The sequence below is a fragment of the Hermetia illucens genome, chromosome 1 (genome assembly GCF_905115235.1).
Source record: "Hermetia illucens chromosome 1, iHerIll2.2.curated.20191125, whole genome shotgun sequence".
In the NCBI taxonomy this organism is placed as follows: Eukaryota; Metazoa; Arthropoda; class Insecta; order Diptera; family Stratiomyidae; genus Hermetia; species Hermetia illucens.
In genome coordinates, this window is record NC_051849.1 from 135,498,036 (window position 1) to 135,513,997 (window position 15,962).

At 37.2% G+C, this 15,962-nt stretch overlaps 1 protein-coding gene across 2 annotated transcripts in view; it reads right to left on the reverse strand.

Annotated features, from left to right (window-relative positions):
- Nucleotides 1-484: 484 nt before the first annotated feature.
- The window catches only part of LOC119658720 (protein gustavus), a 293,290-nt gene continuing 277,812 nt past the window's right edge, over nt 485-15,962 (reverse strand). For both annotated transcript variants that reach the window (XM_038066384.1, XM_038066374.1), the window contains 2 exons: nt 2,497-3,386; nt 485-1,943 (listed from right to left, as the gene is read on the reverse strand). In XM_038066384.1, the coding sequence (XP_037922312.1) occupies nt 1,804-1,943; nt 2,497-3,199 (843 nt within the window). In that variant the 5' untranslated portion in view covers nt 3,200-3,386 and the 3' untranslated portion in view covers nt 485-1,803. The remainder of the gene's footprint in view (nt 1,944-2,496; nt 3,387-15,962) is intronic.

The window sequence follows — 15,962 nt, forward strand, 5'->3', positions numbered from 1 at the left end:
TTTTCTTCTTACCTACAGGCTGACTTATACAAACTGTTTCAATGTTCAATACCATAGGCTGCTGATTGCACGCTGTCTTCACTCGTGTGTTTCATAATCTTTTTTGGATACGAGAATGCCTCTATATGTAGCAGGAGGTACTCGAAGCTGACTACTTTCAACATCATCATCAACGGCGCAACAACCCGTATCCGGTCTATGCCCGCCTTAATAAGGAACTCGCAGCCATCCCGGTTTTGCGCCGAGGTCCACCAATTCGATATCCCCACTACTTTCACTGAGTCTATATTCACCGTCGATTTAATTAACAACTTTAAGGTGGATTATTTATGGACGGTCCCACTGACTTCACAATGAATAAAAATAAGAATTAATTAAAGAAGGTATTTTATTTTAATCATATTCTAGACTTTAAATTTCATTTTTTATAATAATTATTATATATAATAATATACAATTGGCCATACACACTTGATCTTTATTATTTTTTTCCTCGTTTTCAGTATTAGAATAACTTTTTGTTAATATTTTGTTTTTTTTTCTCAGTTTTATGACTTTACATGCTAAATCCTCTTTCGCGCGCGCACCCATTCGCTCACAGATTCACAGTAATATTCAGCACTAACTCGGCCACTCTTTCATACTTGCATACTCGTAAAAACAAAGGAAAATATGTAAAACTAATGTTCGTTATTCGGTCGTACGACTTCCTTCTAACTTAGGCGTAAGTTGTGTTTAGTTGCTATTGTATTTCTTTTTACTTAATTAATTACTCGTCACGATTTATTCCATTTTCTTTCTGAAAGTTTGTCGTCATCAATTCGCTAAATTAAGATATTTGCTTAATTCCCGACACAAGGTTTCTTCTCTTTTCTAAGTGTTATTCATTTCTGAGTTTTTTACAAAGTAATCAGAGCACATTTCATAGATTTATGAAATTATACTATTTGTGATTCAACTCGTTATTGTATTGGCCTTCATTTTATCATTTTACACTAAATCAATATTAATTTTAGGATAAATTGAAATTATAAGAAATTAATATTATCTCACATAATTTAATTACATTTTAATGAACTTTACCGAAAATATTATTTGTATAATATAAAATCACACGAAGGTTTTTCGTCTTTATCGAGATTCAGTTCAGTCCGTGGCTTGCACAAATATTCTGTGACTCTCAGCATCAATTTTAAACTACTTTCTTCAAGTATTCTAATTTTCACTTAAACAAATTTGGTTTCTGGAAGAACACAGTGTAGTAGTAAACGTAGTGAGGACCTACTTGTGCGAAAGGACTGAAACGGAAAGCCTTCATTTCAATATCTCATTTTCAAAATGAATCAAATATAGCAAACAAACGGTCGATTCTGATCTTTTCATGCAAATTGTTCAATGAAGTATCTGTCGAAAATTGTCACGTACTGTATGTTCTGTTTCTTTTCTATTTTTACAAGTTACATTCGAGAACTGGTATTGGTTAAATCCATTCGTCAAATTTATCGAGTTCTATCTTTGCCGAGAGGTTAATGAGATTCTTGCGTTTATCGAGATGAATTGAACGATCGCCGGACATTAGAAAGCCTTCGAGAAATGAGATTAATTTTCCCCGTAAAGCTTTATCCAGTGATTCTCCAATTTTAGTTATTGAGTTGGAATAAAATCTGTCATTTGTATCTATAGATAGTTTGCATATTTCAACGACGCATGGTTGAATCGTTTCTATCGTTACAATTACTTTACTTCATATTTATATAAATGGAAGATTGAGAAATGTTCCTTAGGTTGCTAATTGAGATATTATTATCTACGATCTCTATAAAGTAAATATGTTTTCATTGAATGAGGCAGATGTAAGTCTTGGATACGATCTTCTAATCGATGTCGTCCTATTTTTTGACGTATAACACGCCGGCAGAGATCCATAAGTGGTAGGGGTTCAGCTAGAAATAAGAGAGAGAGAAGAAATTGATTAATAGTGAAATATTGCGATACATTTTATGTTGTTTAGTCTATTTTAATGGTCCAACTGATTCTGTTCTCTGCCAAATACGTCTCATAATATATCATCCAGAAAACCACTAAGAGTGGTAACCTTGGTTCCCTCAAGGAGATAAGTTGCCAGTCAAGTCCGACACGCGAATGCAATAAACTAAATCTGCGAAACTAATTATCATTAGGAAGGCGCTTGAACATGCTCCGTATTTCACACTCAAACTAAAGTGCATTCCCTTCGATTATTAAATCGTAATCAGATACAATATTAACAACCAATTACTTCCAAATCGTTCGCAAAAAAACGAAAACGACAGATGCTAACCTCGTAGCTCCCATTTTCTATCTACTGACTTAGGACAGTAATAGAGCAAGCAACAACTAATAGAGGATAACCCTCACACTGAAATATTTCGTTCTGGATAACAAAATATCCCTACAAGCTGATACAGTGGACAATAAAATAAACCGACAACAAAATGTTATAATAATGCAACTTACGGTCAAGACCTCCAATATATTTCATCGTTATCTCGCAGTGACCCCATACAGCCGAAACAATCGGATACAGTTTCTTTCCTTTCAGTCCTCGAAACGCTACTCCCAAATACTGGCCATCTACTATAAAACTAAGAGTGCCCTCGTCCATATCGAGAGCGACCAGGAATTTGTCGGGCACCAGAAATGCTTCATCCTGTTTCAGAATAGCAGGGTACGTGACTCCAGCACAGTTCTTTGAATCATGATACAATTTATTCCTTCCCAGATCCCATCCCCAACTTTGATCTGTTGAACCAACTAGACTTTGATAACCTACGGAATGAAGAGGTGCTTCTATTGTAGCTACTCCCACGACAGCATGTGTCCCCCTTTGTCGCGTGGGCCAGTAAACTTCCCACACGTGCAGCCCTTTGGTGAAGCCGAATTTACCTCGTATACAATCGGTGCTTTGTGCAACAGGATGTCTATGAAATGTGAGTTTGTCATCTTCTTTCACGAATATATTGAGCGATCTGTCTTCTGAATTCCATGAGTACTTCACTTGTACATCGCGAGACACAGGCGGCATATCCAGAAGGATTTCTAGGCGGGCCGGCCTTGTGAAGTCGGCAGCCAATTCACGGGGGATGACTGGTTTGAATGGAGCCGGAGCATCTCGGCTGACTGATTTAACTCCGCCGCTATTTTTTTGTCCCATGTTCATGCCACGGCTGCTGCGCGTTCGTCTTTGGTCCAATATCGTTACTTTGTACGAAAGACGAAGACGTTCAAAATCTCGAGGCTCCAAACGGGATAGCACCACACGTGGTGATAACGGTGACGTGGATGAAATGCTCTGTGGGCGGCGACGGTCGCTAGATCTTAACACCGGTCCCCGGCCACCTTTATATCTGAAAACAAAGGAAAAAAATTGAATTTAATGAAATTATATAACTTTTTCAGACAAATGTCTAAAAGAAAATGTTACGAAACTATTTTAGATTTCGACGATATTTAAGAAAATTTCTCAACGCTGTGTAAAACTCTGCGTACTTTAACCATATGCACTGAAAGATCGCCTTAGACCAATTTTCATTCAGTATATCAGACATTCAATTATCAATTCATAACTAAGCTTGGAAGAATAAGGTTTTGATATTGCAAATGGAGGAAATTTTAGGCAGTCGATAAAATATTCAAAACAGATCCAAATATAAATGGATCGGAAATATGTATTTGCATATCAACATCAGCTCAGAGGATTTCTTCAAGTAGATAATAAAGCACTTGATTCAGTTGAGGTGCTTTGAAATGATTTGATGAATCTTCAAAGCGAAATATGGATGGATGCTGCAATCGATTTTCTGACATTCAATTTCACCATCATAAATATAAATTGTTTATTCAGTTGCAATTGTAATCTAAAATAAAACAACCGCAATGTAGCATTCATGCACTCACCCATAACAATGAAATCCAACAGAGACGAATACGAACAATTTACATGCGTTTCAAATTGTGTGTAAAATTTATTACATTCAATGATAATATTTTAGCAATGTAAACTGCTGTTTGCAAACAATACAATATAAAACCAAATTTTTTCCGCTCTGATTAGTATCGTGGCTGTTATAATTGTGGTTGGTGCAGATTGGTTATTATAGAGATGGGTTGCACACATATAAACTGAATACATCAAGATAATTGCGAAGCATTGGCCTGAAAGTCCTGGGGAGGCATATTTCCGTAAACATCCTACTATTAACCATAATGATAATCGACAAAGTTCTTTACGATGTTTCATAGATAATTTTTCTTCTGAAACTGGTCTAGAAAAACGTTTTCAATTTTTGCCTTTAAACATATCGAAATACAGTTGCCAAATTTACAGTACCTGCAGGGAGATGATTTCGGTTACCATGCAAACTGAGCCTTAGTGGTTTCATTGCATTTCTGTGAAGAGCACTCACTAATTTGATTACAAAATATTTTTACATCAAGGCGATGCAGTATCGACATTTAAAGTGCAAAAAACAGTCGCTATAAAATCGCCATAACTGCAATAGTAGAATTGCCTCCAAAACCAAATGTTCGGAGAGGTTGTTACACGTCAACGTCAATGATAGGCGCTATTTTCTTAACTAAACCATAGCTAAAACACCACCATGGTCTCTACTCGAGTACAATATCTAGGATGATCGTTTCCTATCATGTCTAAGACGTCCTTACTTATCTCGAGCACAGCACGACTCGAGTTTAACAGAACTTCAAATGCTCCTTTCACACAACGTTTTTGGAGAACCCTGACCGAACATTTCTCAGTGGTTCCACATCAACAGGACTAAACTATGCGCCTGATAAGATCATCGTTAGCTGTTTTCCAAGCTTCACAACTCGTAAATAAAATCTTCTTCGGCCTTTGTATCGTTCAGAGACTCACCTGCTTATCTGGCTAGAGTCAAGAGGCTCTCAAATTACCATTGAGCACATCAAGCAAACGTTTCTTCGAACAACCTTAGGCCGTTTCTAATCGATGTGATAATGTCGGTGTTGCGCCATTGGTCTAACCAAAATATCCAGAACTATAGAGGACGACAAAATTTTGAATTTGAGACGTTCGTCTGCGTCGATCACAAATAATACCAGTTGTCGAACGCCACTTCATCCAAGTTATGTTGATGAGTGGAACAATTTCAAACCGGGTTCACCATTGGCCGATAGCATTGATCCGAGATATTTAAATCGCTTAGTTCTCGGCAGGCCGCTGCCACTGGTAGTGCCTCTTTTGTTAGGGCCGGTTGTAAAAAAGCTGTTTTATTCAGTTCTAAGTAAGAGCACAGATATACATTTGACATGTTCCTTTTCAATGAACAATTCCCTTAATAATGAGTTTAACACAATGCTGTAGCATAGGTCACTTTTTAATGCCATCAATGTTCTCATCGTCGAACACACCAGCATATGTTTAACGCTTCTGTCTATGAAATATAAAGATGCGAAATAGGAACCGTTGTACTGGATTCTTTTTTTAAATATAATCTAATTTGCGAAGTGTTCTAACACACTTCAAGGCCTTGATCCAATATGGATTGTTGCACCAATGATTATTATCCCCCATACATGCAAAAGGGGGTGGACATTCTTTTTTCATCAAATATAGCCATGTGGGGTATCGAATTAAAGGTCTCGACTAGTACTTTTCAAAACCGATCTTAGTTTCGACATTTGTTGGAAAGGTGGGGAGTTGGGGGGTTGAAACTGATCATTTATTTAAGGGGGCCATTCTCAGAAACTACCAAACCGAAAAATCTGAAAACAAGAGGCTGCCACTATATGATCCCTGGGCTCCGAAATACCTTCCATACCGATCGATATCTGTTCAAATAAAGTTAATAATAGTATATTACTATAATTTTTTGTAATTGACTAGAAACCCCCCTTAAGTTCATCCTAGCACCACGAAATTGCAGTGATGTAGGCTATAATGTAGAGCATGATCGTATCAAGTTTGGTGGAAATCGCACTATACTTAACAAAGTTATAATACGTCAAAATTGTTGCTTCTTTGAAAATTGAATACTATGAATGTCAATATCACCCGAAAGTGGATACTCTCACATAATATATGGTTATATTACGTGCTACGTACTAAGAAAATACACAAAACCTTTCGTACCTGAAGCGTCCAGCTTCCGGTTTTCCGATTTCTTTCATGAAATCAAGGAAATCAAAAATTATATCTGAAATTTTTAAAAATCTTGATACTCCTGAAATAGCAAATATTCAGATGCAATTAGTTTAAATAAATACTTTGGAAGTCTTCCAAATAAAAGTTAACACCTTGCTGCATCTGTGGGTGCCGTCATTAGGAGCAAAACTTTTCAAATTAGAGACAATTGACAACTGAATTTAGATGAAAATCCCATATGGAAAGCAGAACGCAAAACCCAGGCTGTTACTCAAAAATGAGAGCATGAAGTAAAAGGACGCTTTGGAGCATGCATCAACTACAGCCAGTTGTTTTATGGAGCTGCAATCGACTTTTCCATGTAATCTTCATTTTTTTCTAAACTTTTTTCTGTAAGTCGATAGTCAAGATTTCTCGAAAACTACAGGACCAATTTCGCTTAAACTTTGCGCACTTATTTTTTTCTGAACGGCAAAAATCACAAGATTTTTGCTTGCACCTTTACCAAAAACTCAAAATTCAACATTTTTTTAATTCCTTCGTCCAAATCCAAGACAAACTTCTGTATTAAAGAGATATTCTTGGTTTTTAATTTCGGATAAAGCAATGAATTATACTGTCTTCTGGTTGGGAACTTTTTTTGACGTGATTCGGTTCGCATCATCTACATTAATAAGTAAAAAATAGATGGAGACATTTGTATCTCAGACCTTTTCTCCCCCCTTAAAGGATTATGTTCTTATTCCAAACGTAAATTTAAATAGTAAATTAACTGCAATTTTGGATTGTTCTAAGTGAAAGGTCTATCATTAATGCAATTTTTGGTTTGTTTATTAAGTTTGACCTCTCTTATCAATTCATTTTCTTCTGGTATTGAGCAATCTCGTGCATATTTATAAAAAAAATATATATAAAATGGGATTATTGTTAATTTAAATTATTTTTGGCTTTTGTCTTTTTTTTGCGAATACATTTAAACAATCCCCATTTTCATGTTGTGCAAAACTTTTCGGATGTCCACAAAAAAATAAATTGCCTTTTGGGCGCCAGTTCAAATTCGAATTGATTATCATCTGGGGATCCCATCCCCTACCAAAACGAGGAAATGTAATGGGATTCTACTTAGCAACACTACAGAATATGCGCATGTGCATGCTTTCCTCAAATAATTTTCGTTCCAATATAGACATTGTTTCAGATGAGACTATAACTGGCATTTAGTTATATTTTCAGCAAGAATTATTTAGAGTTCCAGGTTGTTCCGATAACTGAATAAATGACTTTACTTACGGTTGGCCTCTTAGTAACAGCCTCTTCTATTATTTGTATTCATATCATGGAACACTCGAAATAATATACCGAATCGGTTAACAGACAACTAAAGCTTTTTTTATTGTTGCCTGCTGCTGCAACTATTTACTTTTTATTTTCTATATCAGTTCCTCCGCTATGTCCATTTTAATGATTTTGTATACAGCATCTTCGATTCTTTCTCTGGTATCGATATTGCCTAACTGAATACTTCCCTGAATAGTTCAAGAGTTCCTTTGAGTAAGGATGAATGATGCTGTGGAGTTTCGACCTGATCTGATCCTAAGATTGTGATGCTTTTGCTTGTTAGATAAACTTATGAATCAGTCAATCTAGAGTTTCGTTTCCAGCTCTTCAGTTTCAAAGTGGGCCTTATAGTGACCAAGATTCTTCCATTTGGAGAGAGAGACATTTAGAGTTGAAAGGAAAGAATTGCACCAGGTGAGCTTCAACCAATCAAAAACTGGCTGATTATTTGGGAGCAATGCAGAAAAGTTCTCCTCCATAAAATCACTAACTTTTTTTTAATGTAGTCATTATCAACAGAAATAAGCCGACGGAATCTATTGTAAACAATACGAGACTCCCTTTCGTTAAACAATCGAATGTCTACTGCCATTGACTGAAATTTTAATTTCGTATTTTTCCCAACACAGTTCCCCCGACCTCAAATTCTACCCAGGACGTTGACAGAAGGAAATTCACTTGAATGTCACCAACTGATTGGTATTTGAAAAATTGCCACACGTTCGGCAAATCAAGCTGAACCACTTCAACTTGAATTTTATTTAATTTTATATTAGCCGAGCTGAACGAACGCGGGTTTTGCGCGACCAAACAAACTTCCTATTATTTTTTCCTCGGTGTTTGTCATTAGTGTTTTCATTACACATAGCAGCAGATCACAAAGGCAACCTTTACAGCAGGTACAAAATAAAAACTGGCTGTCATTGTTTCTGGCATAAAGTTCGGCGACATTGTGTAAATATTTATGTGTGCATGTGTGTATATAAACAAAATTTAATAGAATGCAAAATGTAACAATTTTCATGGCCAGCGGAACAATAAACCAAAGATCCATTTCTGTTATTAACGTGTGTTGGTGGAGCTCGGCTCCAAAGTAGATACCGTGTTGCGGGCAAAAACATTTCCGCAATCAGCGCTAAAACGTGAACCGAATATCAGCTAAAGGTGAACGTAGCGGGTGACGAGGGGAATATTCGACAGCCGGAGACGCCGCTGATGGAAGATAAACTAAACTTAAAAGCATTAGGCCCGCAGTCGCTGGATATTGCATAACTTGCAAAGTGTGACATCACATTCCGGTTTTCGAATAATTCAATTTTATCAGGGCTTCAGGCGCTTGCAATTGCCGCATGCAGTGCCAGTAGGAATAATTAAAGTTTTCATACTGGAACATTTTCCAATTTTCAGCCAACGACATCTATGAGGTTGCTGCATAATAGTCTGAGAAATACGTGAGGCCGAAAACGTATGGCTACTCGTTCAACAAGGTCAATTTCGATACCTTTAGACAGGTATAAAATGCTGGTAGCCCTCAAATTATCTAAATCTGAGTTCAAAAGCTTCCTCAATTATTTAACTGCCCGAGACCGCAAATTTGCGTCAAAATTATTCTTGTTTGCTTAGAGCAATCATCGTCATCAGAAGGTTTTTCCAAGAGGAAATGAATTCCTCGTTAAAGCTCCCAACACACAGCTTTCATATTTAATGAAAATATTAGCGATGATATGAGAAACCACTAGGAAGTGCCCACTCACCGATAACGCCAAAAATGCTGAATGAGAACGTGGTCGTTTCAGTCTTTTTTGCACTACATACTTTAACCTCTCCATTTATCATCGAAAAGGGCACACAACGCACGAAGGTGGCTTTACCATTCGCACTTCCAAGGCCCTTCAATTATCCTGGATCATTAACGCTACACAATATTAACTACTATAATTTACTCAGGGATGCCTCCATCATTACCGCAATGTTACAAAAAATATAACATTAGTGCACACATGACTGCCGTTTCTGCGATTATTATCAAATGTGGATATGACGTATAAGTAATTTAATGCCATTTTCAATGCTACACCGTGTACTTCTTTGTTTCATAACATTTGTACAGACCTGTTGCCCGAACAGTTGCTTTTTATCGCTTAAATAAAAATTAACCTTGGTTCAGGTGCGGGGCAGCGTAGCGCAGCTCAACGCAACGGCGACGATATCGTTTGCCGCTAGCTGCTTGGCTGATTTGACACAGACCTGGCTACCTGCTTACCTGCGCCTACCTGGGCCTGTTTCATGTTTAAATGTGTATAAATGTCAGTTACGATCGTACTGCCGCCATACAAAATGTTGACATATTTGAAGCGAAACGTAATACCAATACAATGCTGTATGGTGCGGCAACGCAATGAAGTCACAATTTAATTACAGTCTGAAAGAGTGATACTTGGGTTGTACACTGTGGTACTAAAAAGACTAGCCAACCAACCGACTATTATAGTGAGAAGAGTTTTTATTTTTGTATCAGGCTACTTTACTATCCCCTTTAACTTGATAGAAGGAACTACACGAGATAAACTAATCATTAAGTCGGGGCAAGCTTACCCTGATCCTTCCGATCAGGCTTTCAAGAATAAAATACTAATGACTTATTGCATTGAATATCAGTAATATACTAGCAATAGTTTAGTACTACAAATACTTGGTAGTTGTTTAGGATATGGGGGATCCACACCCACTTGATGATGGACTAAAACAACTGGCGTTTTAGTCCAATATAATTCCCAACCTTGTCGGGTTTTTGCGATGATAAAAGGGAGCGTTTTTCCACCTGTTGACACTTTCGGTCACGCTGCTACCAGGGCAGAGGTGAAGCAGCGTCTGATGAGTTGCCTCTACCCTGGACGAAACCGTCAGTAATTTTTGATTTACAAATACTTACTATCGTAATTCATGAAAATGTCGAACCACAATTGGCAGTCCTGGACCACCCAGTGCCTAACTACCACTTAGATATGTCCAGACCAAGTCAGAGATGTGGCAACGTATGAAACATTCCTTCTACGCTGGACGAAGTCGTAATATCGGAAAGATCAGGCACCAAAAATGAGGTGTCATTCAACAATGTAAGGATGAATTTTGTGTGGCACTCAGGTGCTTCAGGAAGGAAAGTTTTGTGGAGTTTTAATGTAGAATATTTTAATTCTGAAATTCTGAAAAGTATTTGTGACCTACACGAAACAAAACAAAGAATTGAATTGCTGTTGTCGTATGCCTGGCCATGATTCTTTAGTGAATAAGACAAATGAACATTGTGTATAGTTATGAAATATCAGGAGTTTTCGTCGATCCTTATTAATGCGGACTTCGACAAATCGAAATGGTCTACAACCGGAACTATTTACTTTCTGCCTTGGAAACAAAGAACCAAATCGAAGAAAACCAAACCAATTTCATTCCCTCATTAATTCGAAGTGCAATAAATGACATAAATATGCATGTATACTGCAGAGTCACTCGCCTGTTTTCCGAAGAACTGTTTAAGTTCGGAGTTTCTAGGCACATGTCTTTGCATCTTTGCCATAATCCAGTTACAAAATGAGTTCAAAATGTGTGCTTCTCTCAAAAATGGGAGAAAAAAGAAAAATTGCAGCTATTGAAGAACAAGAGAGAGAACTGATATTGTAGCCCATATCAGCCCCCATCTTCACTCAACAGTTTCAACAATTTCCAGGCAAAAAGATCACATTTTGAAATCAAGTTCCTGCAGTTAGAGGAAGACGATGAAGTCAGATGAGTCTCGTCGAGTAAAAGGATCTTTAGTTATAGTGTACTGTATAGTTATAGTACAGTATCCTTGGAGATGATATGATATGAAATATGCAAGTGATTTAGGTGAGGAACGAAGATTTTAAAATAGTAAGCCATGAAACCAGTCTATTTTCTTAAATGTCTTACCAATCAAAATATCTGGTTAGAAAGGGACCATACCACGATTGCAAAAATAGTAAACTCTTCAACACTACTGGCTTACAGCGAGTCCTTTATTAGAAAATTGTAATTGCTACCATAGCAAAAACACATAGATGACAAGCTATTGGTTTAGAGAATACCATAAAGATTCCAACACAAGGAGATGATCAGGAAAACAGCGGAATGTATGGATAAATGAATGAATATAAAATTGCTACTTTAAGTTCAATCAAAGTAGAACAAGATGGGATAAACTTGTGGAAACCCCACTCCTATCTGCTTCAAAACATTTGAAGTAGGTAGCTATATCGTGGAAAAGTTGCAAGAGAGGCGTCTTCGAGGTTATGGTCACGCAATTCTTGCTAACGAGAATTCACTTGCCAAGATTGGTTTGAACATCGAAGTCGATGGTAAATGACCAAAAGGCAGGCCGAAACAACGGTGACTTGATACGCTGGATGGGAATTTAAAAGCCTCAAGTTTACACCCAGATTAGGCATTCGATAGAGCCAAATGGCGAAACCCATCACGATGAGCCGACCCCGCTTGTGAACGGGAGGCAAAGGACAAAGGCTGAAGAAAAAGGAAAAAAAGTTGTATCTTTCAAACACATTTTGAGAAAGATGTGTTTAAAATTTTACAATATTTTTTTTAACATTCCCAACACTTAATCTATGATCCCCTATATCATACTACTATATAGTATTTTTTAAGGTTTCGTGTGCAGCAAGACCTTAAGAAATAGAAAATTGATTTAAGGGGGTCATCCCGTGTGTCGGATCTGCGAAATCCGATTTTTTTTTTTTTGGCATCAATTGTATCTAGATATAATGTAGAATATATGGGCAAAGTGTTTTTTTGATATTCGGGGTCGTTCGGAAATTAGTGTTAAACGCGTAATAAGTCACATATCAGATTTATGTCGTCCGCCGTAATAAAGCGCGTATTTATCAGCTCGAATTATGTTCGAATGACTTCGCTAAAAGGACAGGAATTGAAGCCAAGGCTGTATATGTGTTTTTTGAAGAAACCTAAAGTTTATGAACTACATACAGCAGATTAATGGTCAGTTAAAGTTTTATAGCTAAAAATTGCATTCTACTTTTTAAATGCGTTTTTCTCGAAACTGCATATTGAAAATCGGCTGCCACCATAGCCCAAAATTTATCAAACGAAACTCTTTGAAATTTTCACGTTTTATTCAGAACATGTTTTACGGTCCGCAAACTAGGATAATTGCGATCCATTCAGTAGTTTTTTTTTTATTCATTAAAGAAGCCTTAAAAAAACATCAAAATTCACAAAAAAAGAGTTTAACACGGAACCAAAAATTTAACTTTTATTATTTTTCAATAATCCTAGTTTGCGGAGTGTAGATAAGTCTGTACGATAAAATACGGTTTACTGTTTTTCTTTAAGATCATCGAAGCGCCCTCTAAAAAAAACCCCAAAAAACGGCCCTCACACGGGATATGTTATATATGTTTGCCAGTCTGTCGGTCGATCACACGAATTTACTCGGAAACGGCAGCAGCTACCGTCATATTTGGTGAGAAAATGTGATCTGTTAACCGTTGGAGATTTTTTTTCCATGTGTCCTGTAGGGTATCAAATGAAAGGGAATCAACATTTTTCGAAAATGATCTTATTGGATGAAACACAGTGGAATAAGAACGCAAAGTGCGTACCCCGAAAATTGACACATGTTTCGTCCTCAGAACCTATCCAACTAAAAAATCTGAAAATCAGTGATGCATCTATGCAAAATCTAGACTTCAAAATCCCCAATCCTATTACGATATTTGCTCAAATAAAGTCAATAATAGCATATTATCATATTTTAGAAATTTACACAGAAACCCCCTTAAGTTCATTTTAGAAGTACTAGATTTAGTATCAGTTTAAGTGATAATATTGGACATAACTGTGAAAAACAATCCAACTATTATTAACAAGATTATAGAAGGTCAAAGCTTTATATTTCACGTGAATTTATTGCTTTCTCATTCTTGTATGACGTTGTCATCATATAAAGTGAACTCATATGAACGGCGGAATTGTAGTTTAGAGAAATATCAAACAATATTTTGAATATGTTGGCAAGTGGAGAAACGTCGTCCCGAAGCGTCCAGCTCCCAATATTCCGCCACTCAGTTAGTTGATGTCATAACGGAGCGCTAGTGGTCTCGTTCAAGAGGGGATACTGTAAAGTTTTGTCCCGACACGGTTCAGTCGCCATCATGCGTTGGAATAGTGAGGAGCGTGCCTTTGCCGTTGAGGTTTACTTTTCAAGCGGATGTTCGGTTATTGCAACACAGCGTGCATTTCGGAATCGCTTTAATTTAGTCCCATTGGCTCCCGTCCCAGACCGCAAATCAATTGTTACATGGGTCACTACATTCAGACAAACTGCAAGTGCGACAAAAGGAAGAACTGGAGTCCCTCGGCCCGTTAGATCACCTGAGAACATTGAAGCAGTGAGAGCGTCAATGTTGCGATCGCCACGGCGTTCTGCGCGCAAACACGCATCTGCCCTTGGACTATCCGATCGTTCTGTGAGAAGAATTCTTCGTGATGATCTTCATTTTCATCCCTATAAGATGGCGATAGTGCAGGAACTTTCAGAACGTGACTTTAATTCTCGGATGAACGCGTGTGAGCTCCTTCTTGATGTCGTTCCCGAGGGTGCTATTGTTTTTTTTAGCGATGAAGCCCATTTTCATTTGTGTGGGTCGGTTAACAAACAAAACATACGCTACTGGGCTGACACCAACCCTCGAGAATTGCATCAAAAGCCTTTGCATTCACCCAAAGTCACAGTGTGGTGTGCAATTTCCTCAGCTGGAATTATTGGTCCCTGGTTTTTTGAGGAAAATGAGGTTACAGTGACAGTGAATTCGGACCAACAGCACACACTTCAAGAGCATCCATGGCTGGTTTGAGGGAACACTTTCCAGAGCGCCTTATCTCAATTAGAGGCGATTTGGAATGGCCGGCACGCTCTCCCGATCTGTCCCCTTGTGATTTTTTTCTATGGGATTTTTTGAAATCCCGTGTTTATGTGAACCGTCCAAGAAGCCTACACGATTTGAAGACCAACATCCAAGAAGAAATTGCCAACATAACACCTGCTATGCTAACAAGAGTCATGACAAACGCCAGAAATCGGTTTACGCAATGTATGGAGAATGGGGGACGTCACCTAACAGATTTGATCTTCAAAACAATGTAAATAAAAACTTTAGGCATGTACCTACATTATAAAAAATAAATAAATATTTTCCGATGAATACAATAGTTTTTATTGAGTTTTGAAAAATGGAAGTTATGCTGCCGCACCCTGTACAATGTATACATATAAAGTATAAGGAAAGAAGCAGATATTTTGAAGATATACGATACAAGAAATATATTATATATGTTACCAGGAACCGGGTATGAGGGAGTCAACCAATGGCCTAATTAAGGATCTACCACTATCAACATTATTTTACAGATTTAATTAATATTTGCGAATTGCATTTTGGAATGGCACTGTGATAGCTTATTTCCAATGAATTCGTCGAACATACAAACACATATGTAGATAATGTTTACTTTTGATGTAACATTATATGACATTTATTAAATGCTAATATTAACCAAAACATTCAATAAGGAACCCTTAAAGGATTCTCCATTATTGTTGGACTCAATGATAGCAAATGATGGAATTAAATTGACTGTTCGTAAGAACAATCGAACTCAATTTTTAAAGCGTAACCAAGCAAACTATACGAATTTTTATGAGTTTGATGATTCCAAGATGATTTTGTGAATAATTGATGAACAATCGACGCAAAAATATTCTCATTGACGGTGACTCCCACCCAATTAGCGATCGGTTGTTTTCAAACTTATTGCAATGTGCCACCTGTGTAATTCATTACGAGCACTATAATGTCATTTGCTTCATCAAATGGATGTTTGTTGAGATTTTTGCGTTAACGAAACCCCGTTATCTGTGCATAGGCTTCAAAGTCCATCATTGAAAGGTAACCTTATAGCTAGTTAGGCTCAACTCGACTATGTACAGCGCTGTCATGACTAAAGCGGAGAAACAGCAACTGCTCAAACTACTACTGTTTCCACCAGTGCGTCGTCGACGTTATTGTCGTTGTTACTTTGCAATTATTATTTTTTGTGTCATGGTCTTTCTCTTTACCATATTTCGAATTTCCCACTGATGTATTGTGCACATTGTACCAGTACTGTGTGTCCGACCGTAATTTATCATTATACGCAAAGTTTTTGATACTTCGATAAGATAGGTCTTGCGGGAAGCGATATCGAATAAAGGTAATATATTTTGGTTTATTACTCTCCGTCTTGCGTTTATTTGTTTTGCCGATTGATTTTCTATCAAATTGCCATGAAAATAATTGGTAGTTGTAATTTTACAGTCAACCTCTTGTTCGATTGTGATAATTTATCGATATTTCAAATAAACTTAACGAGA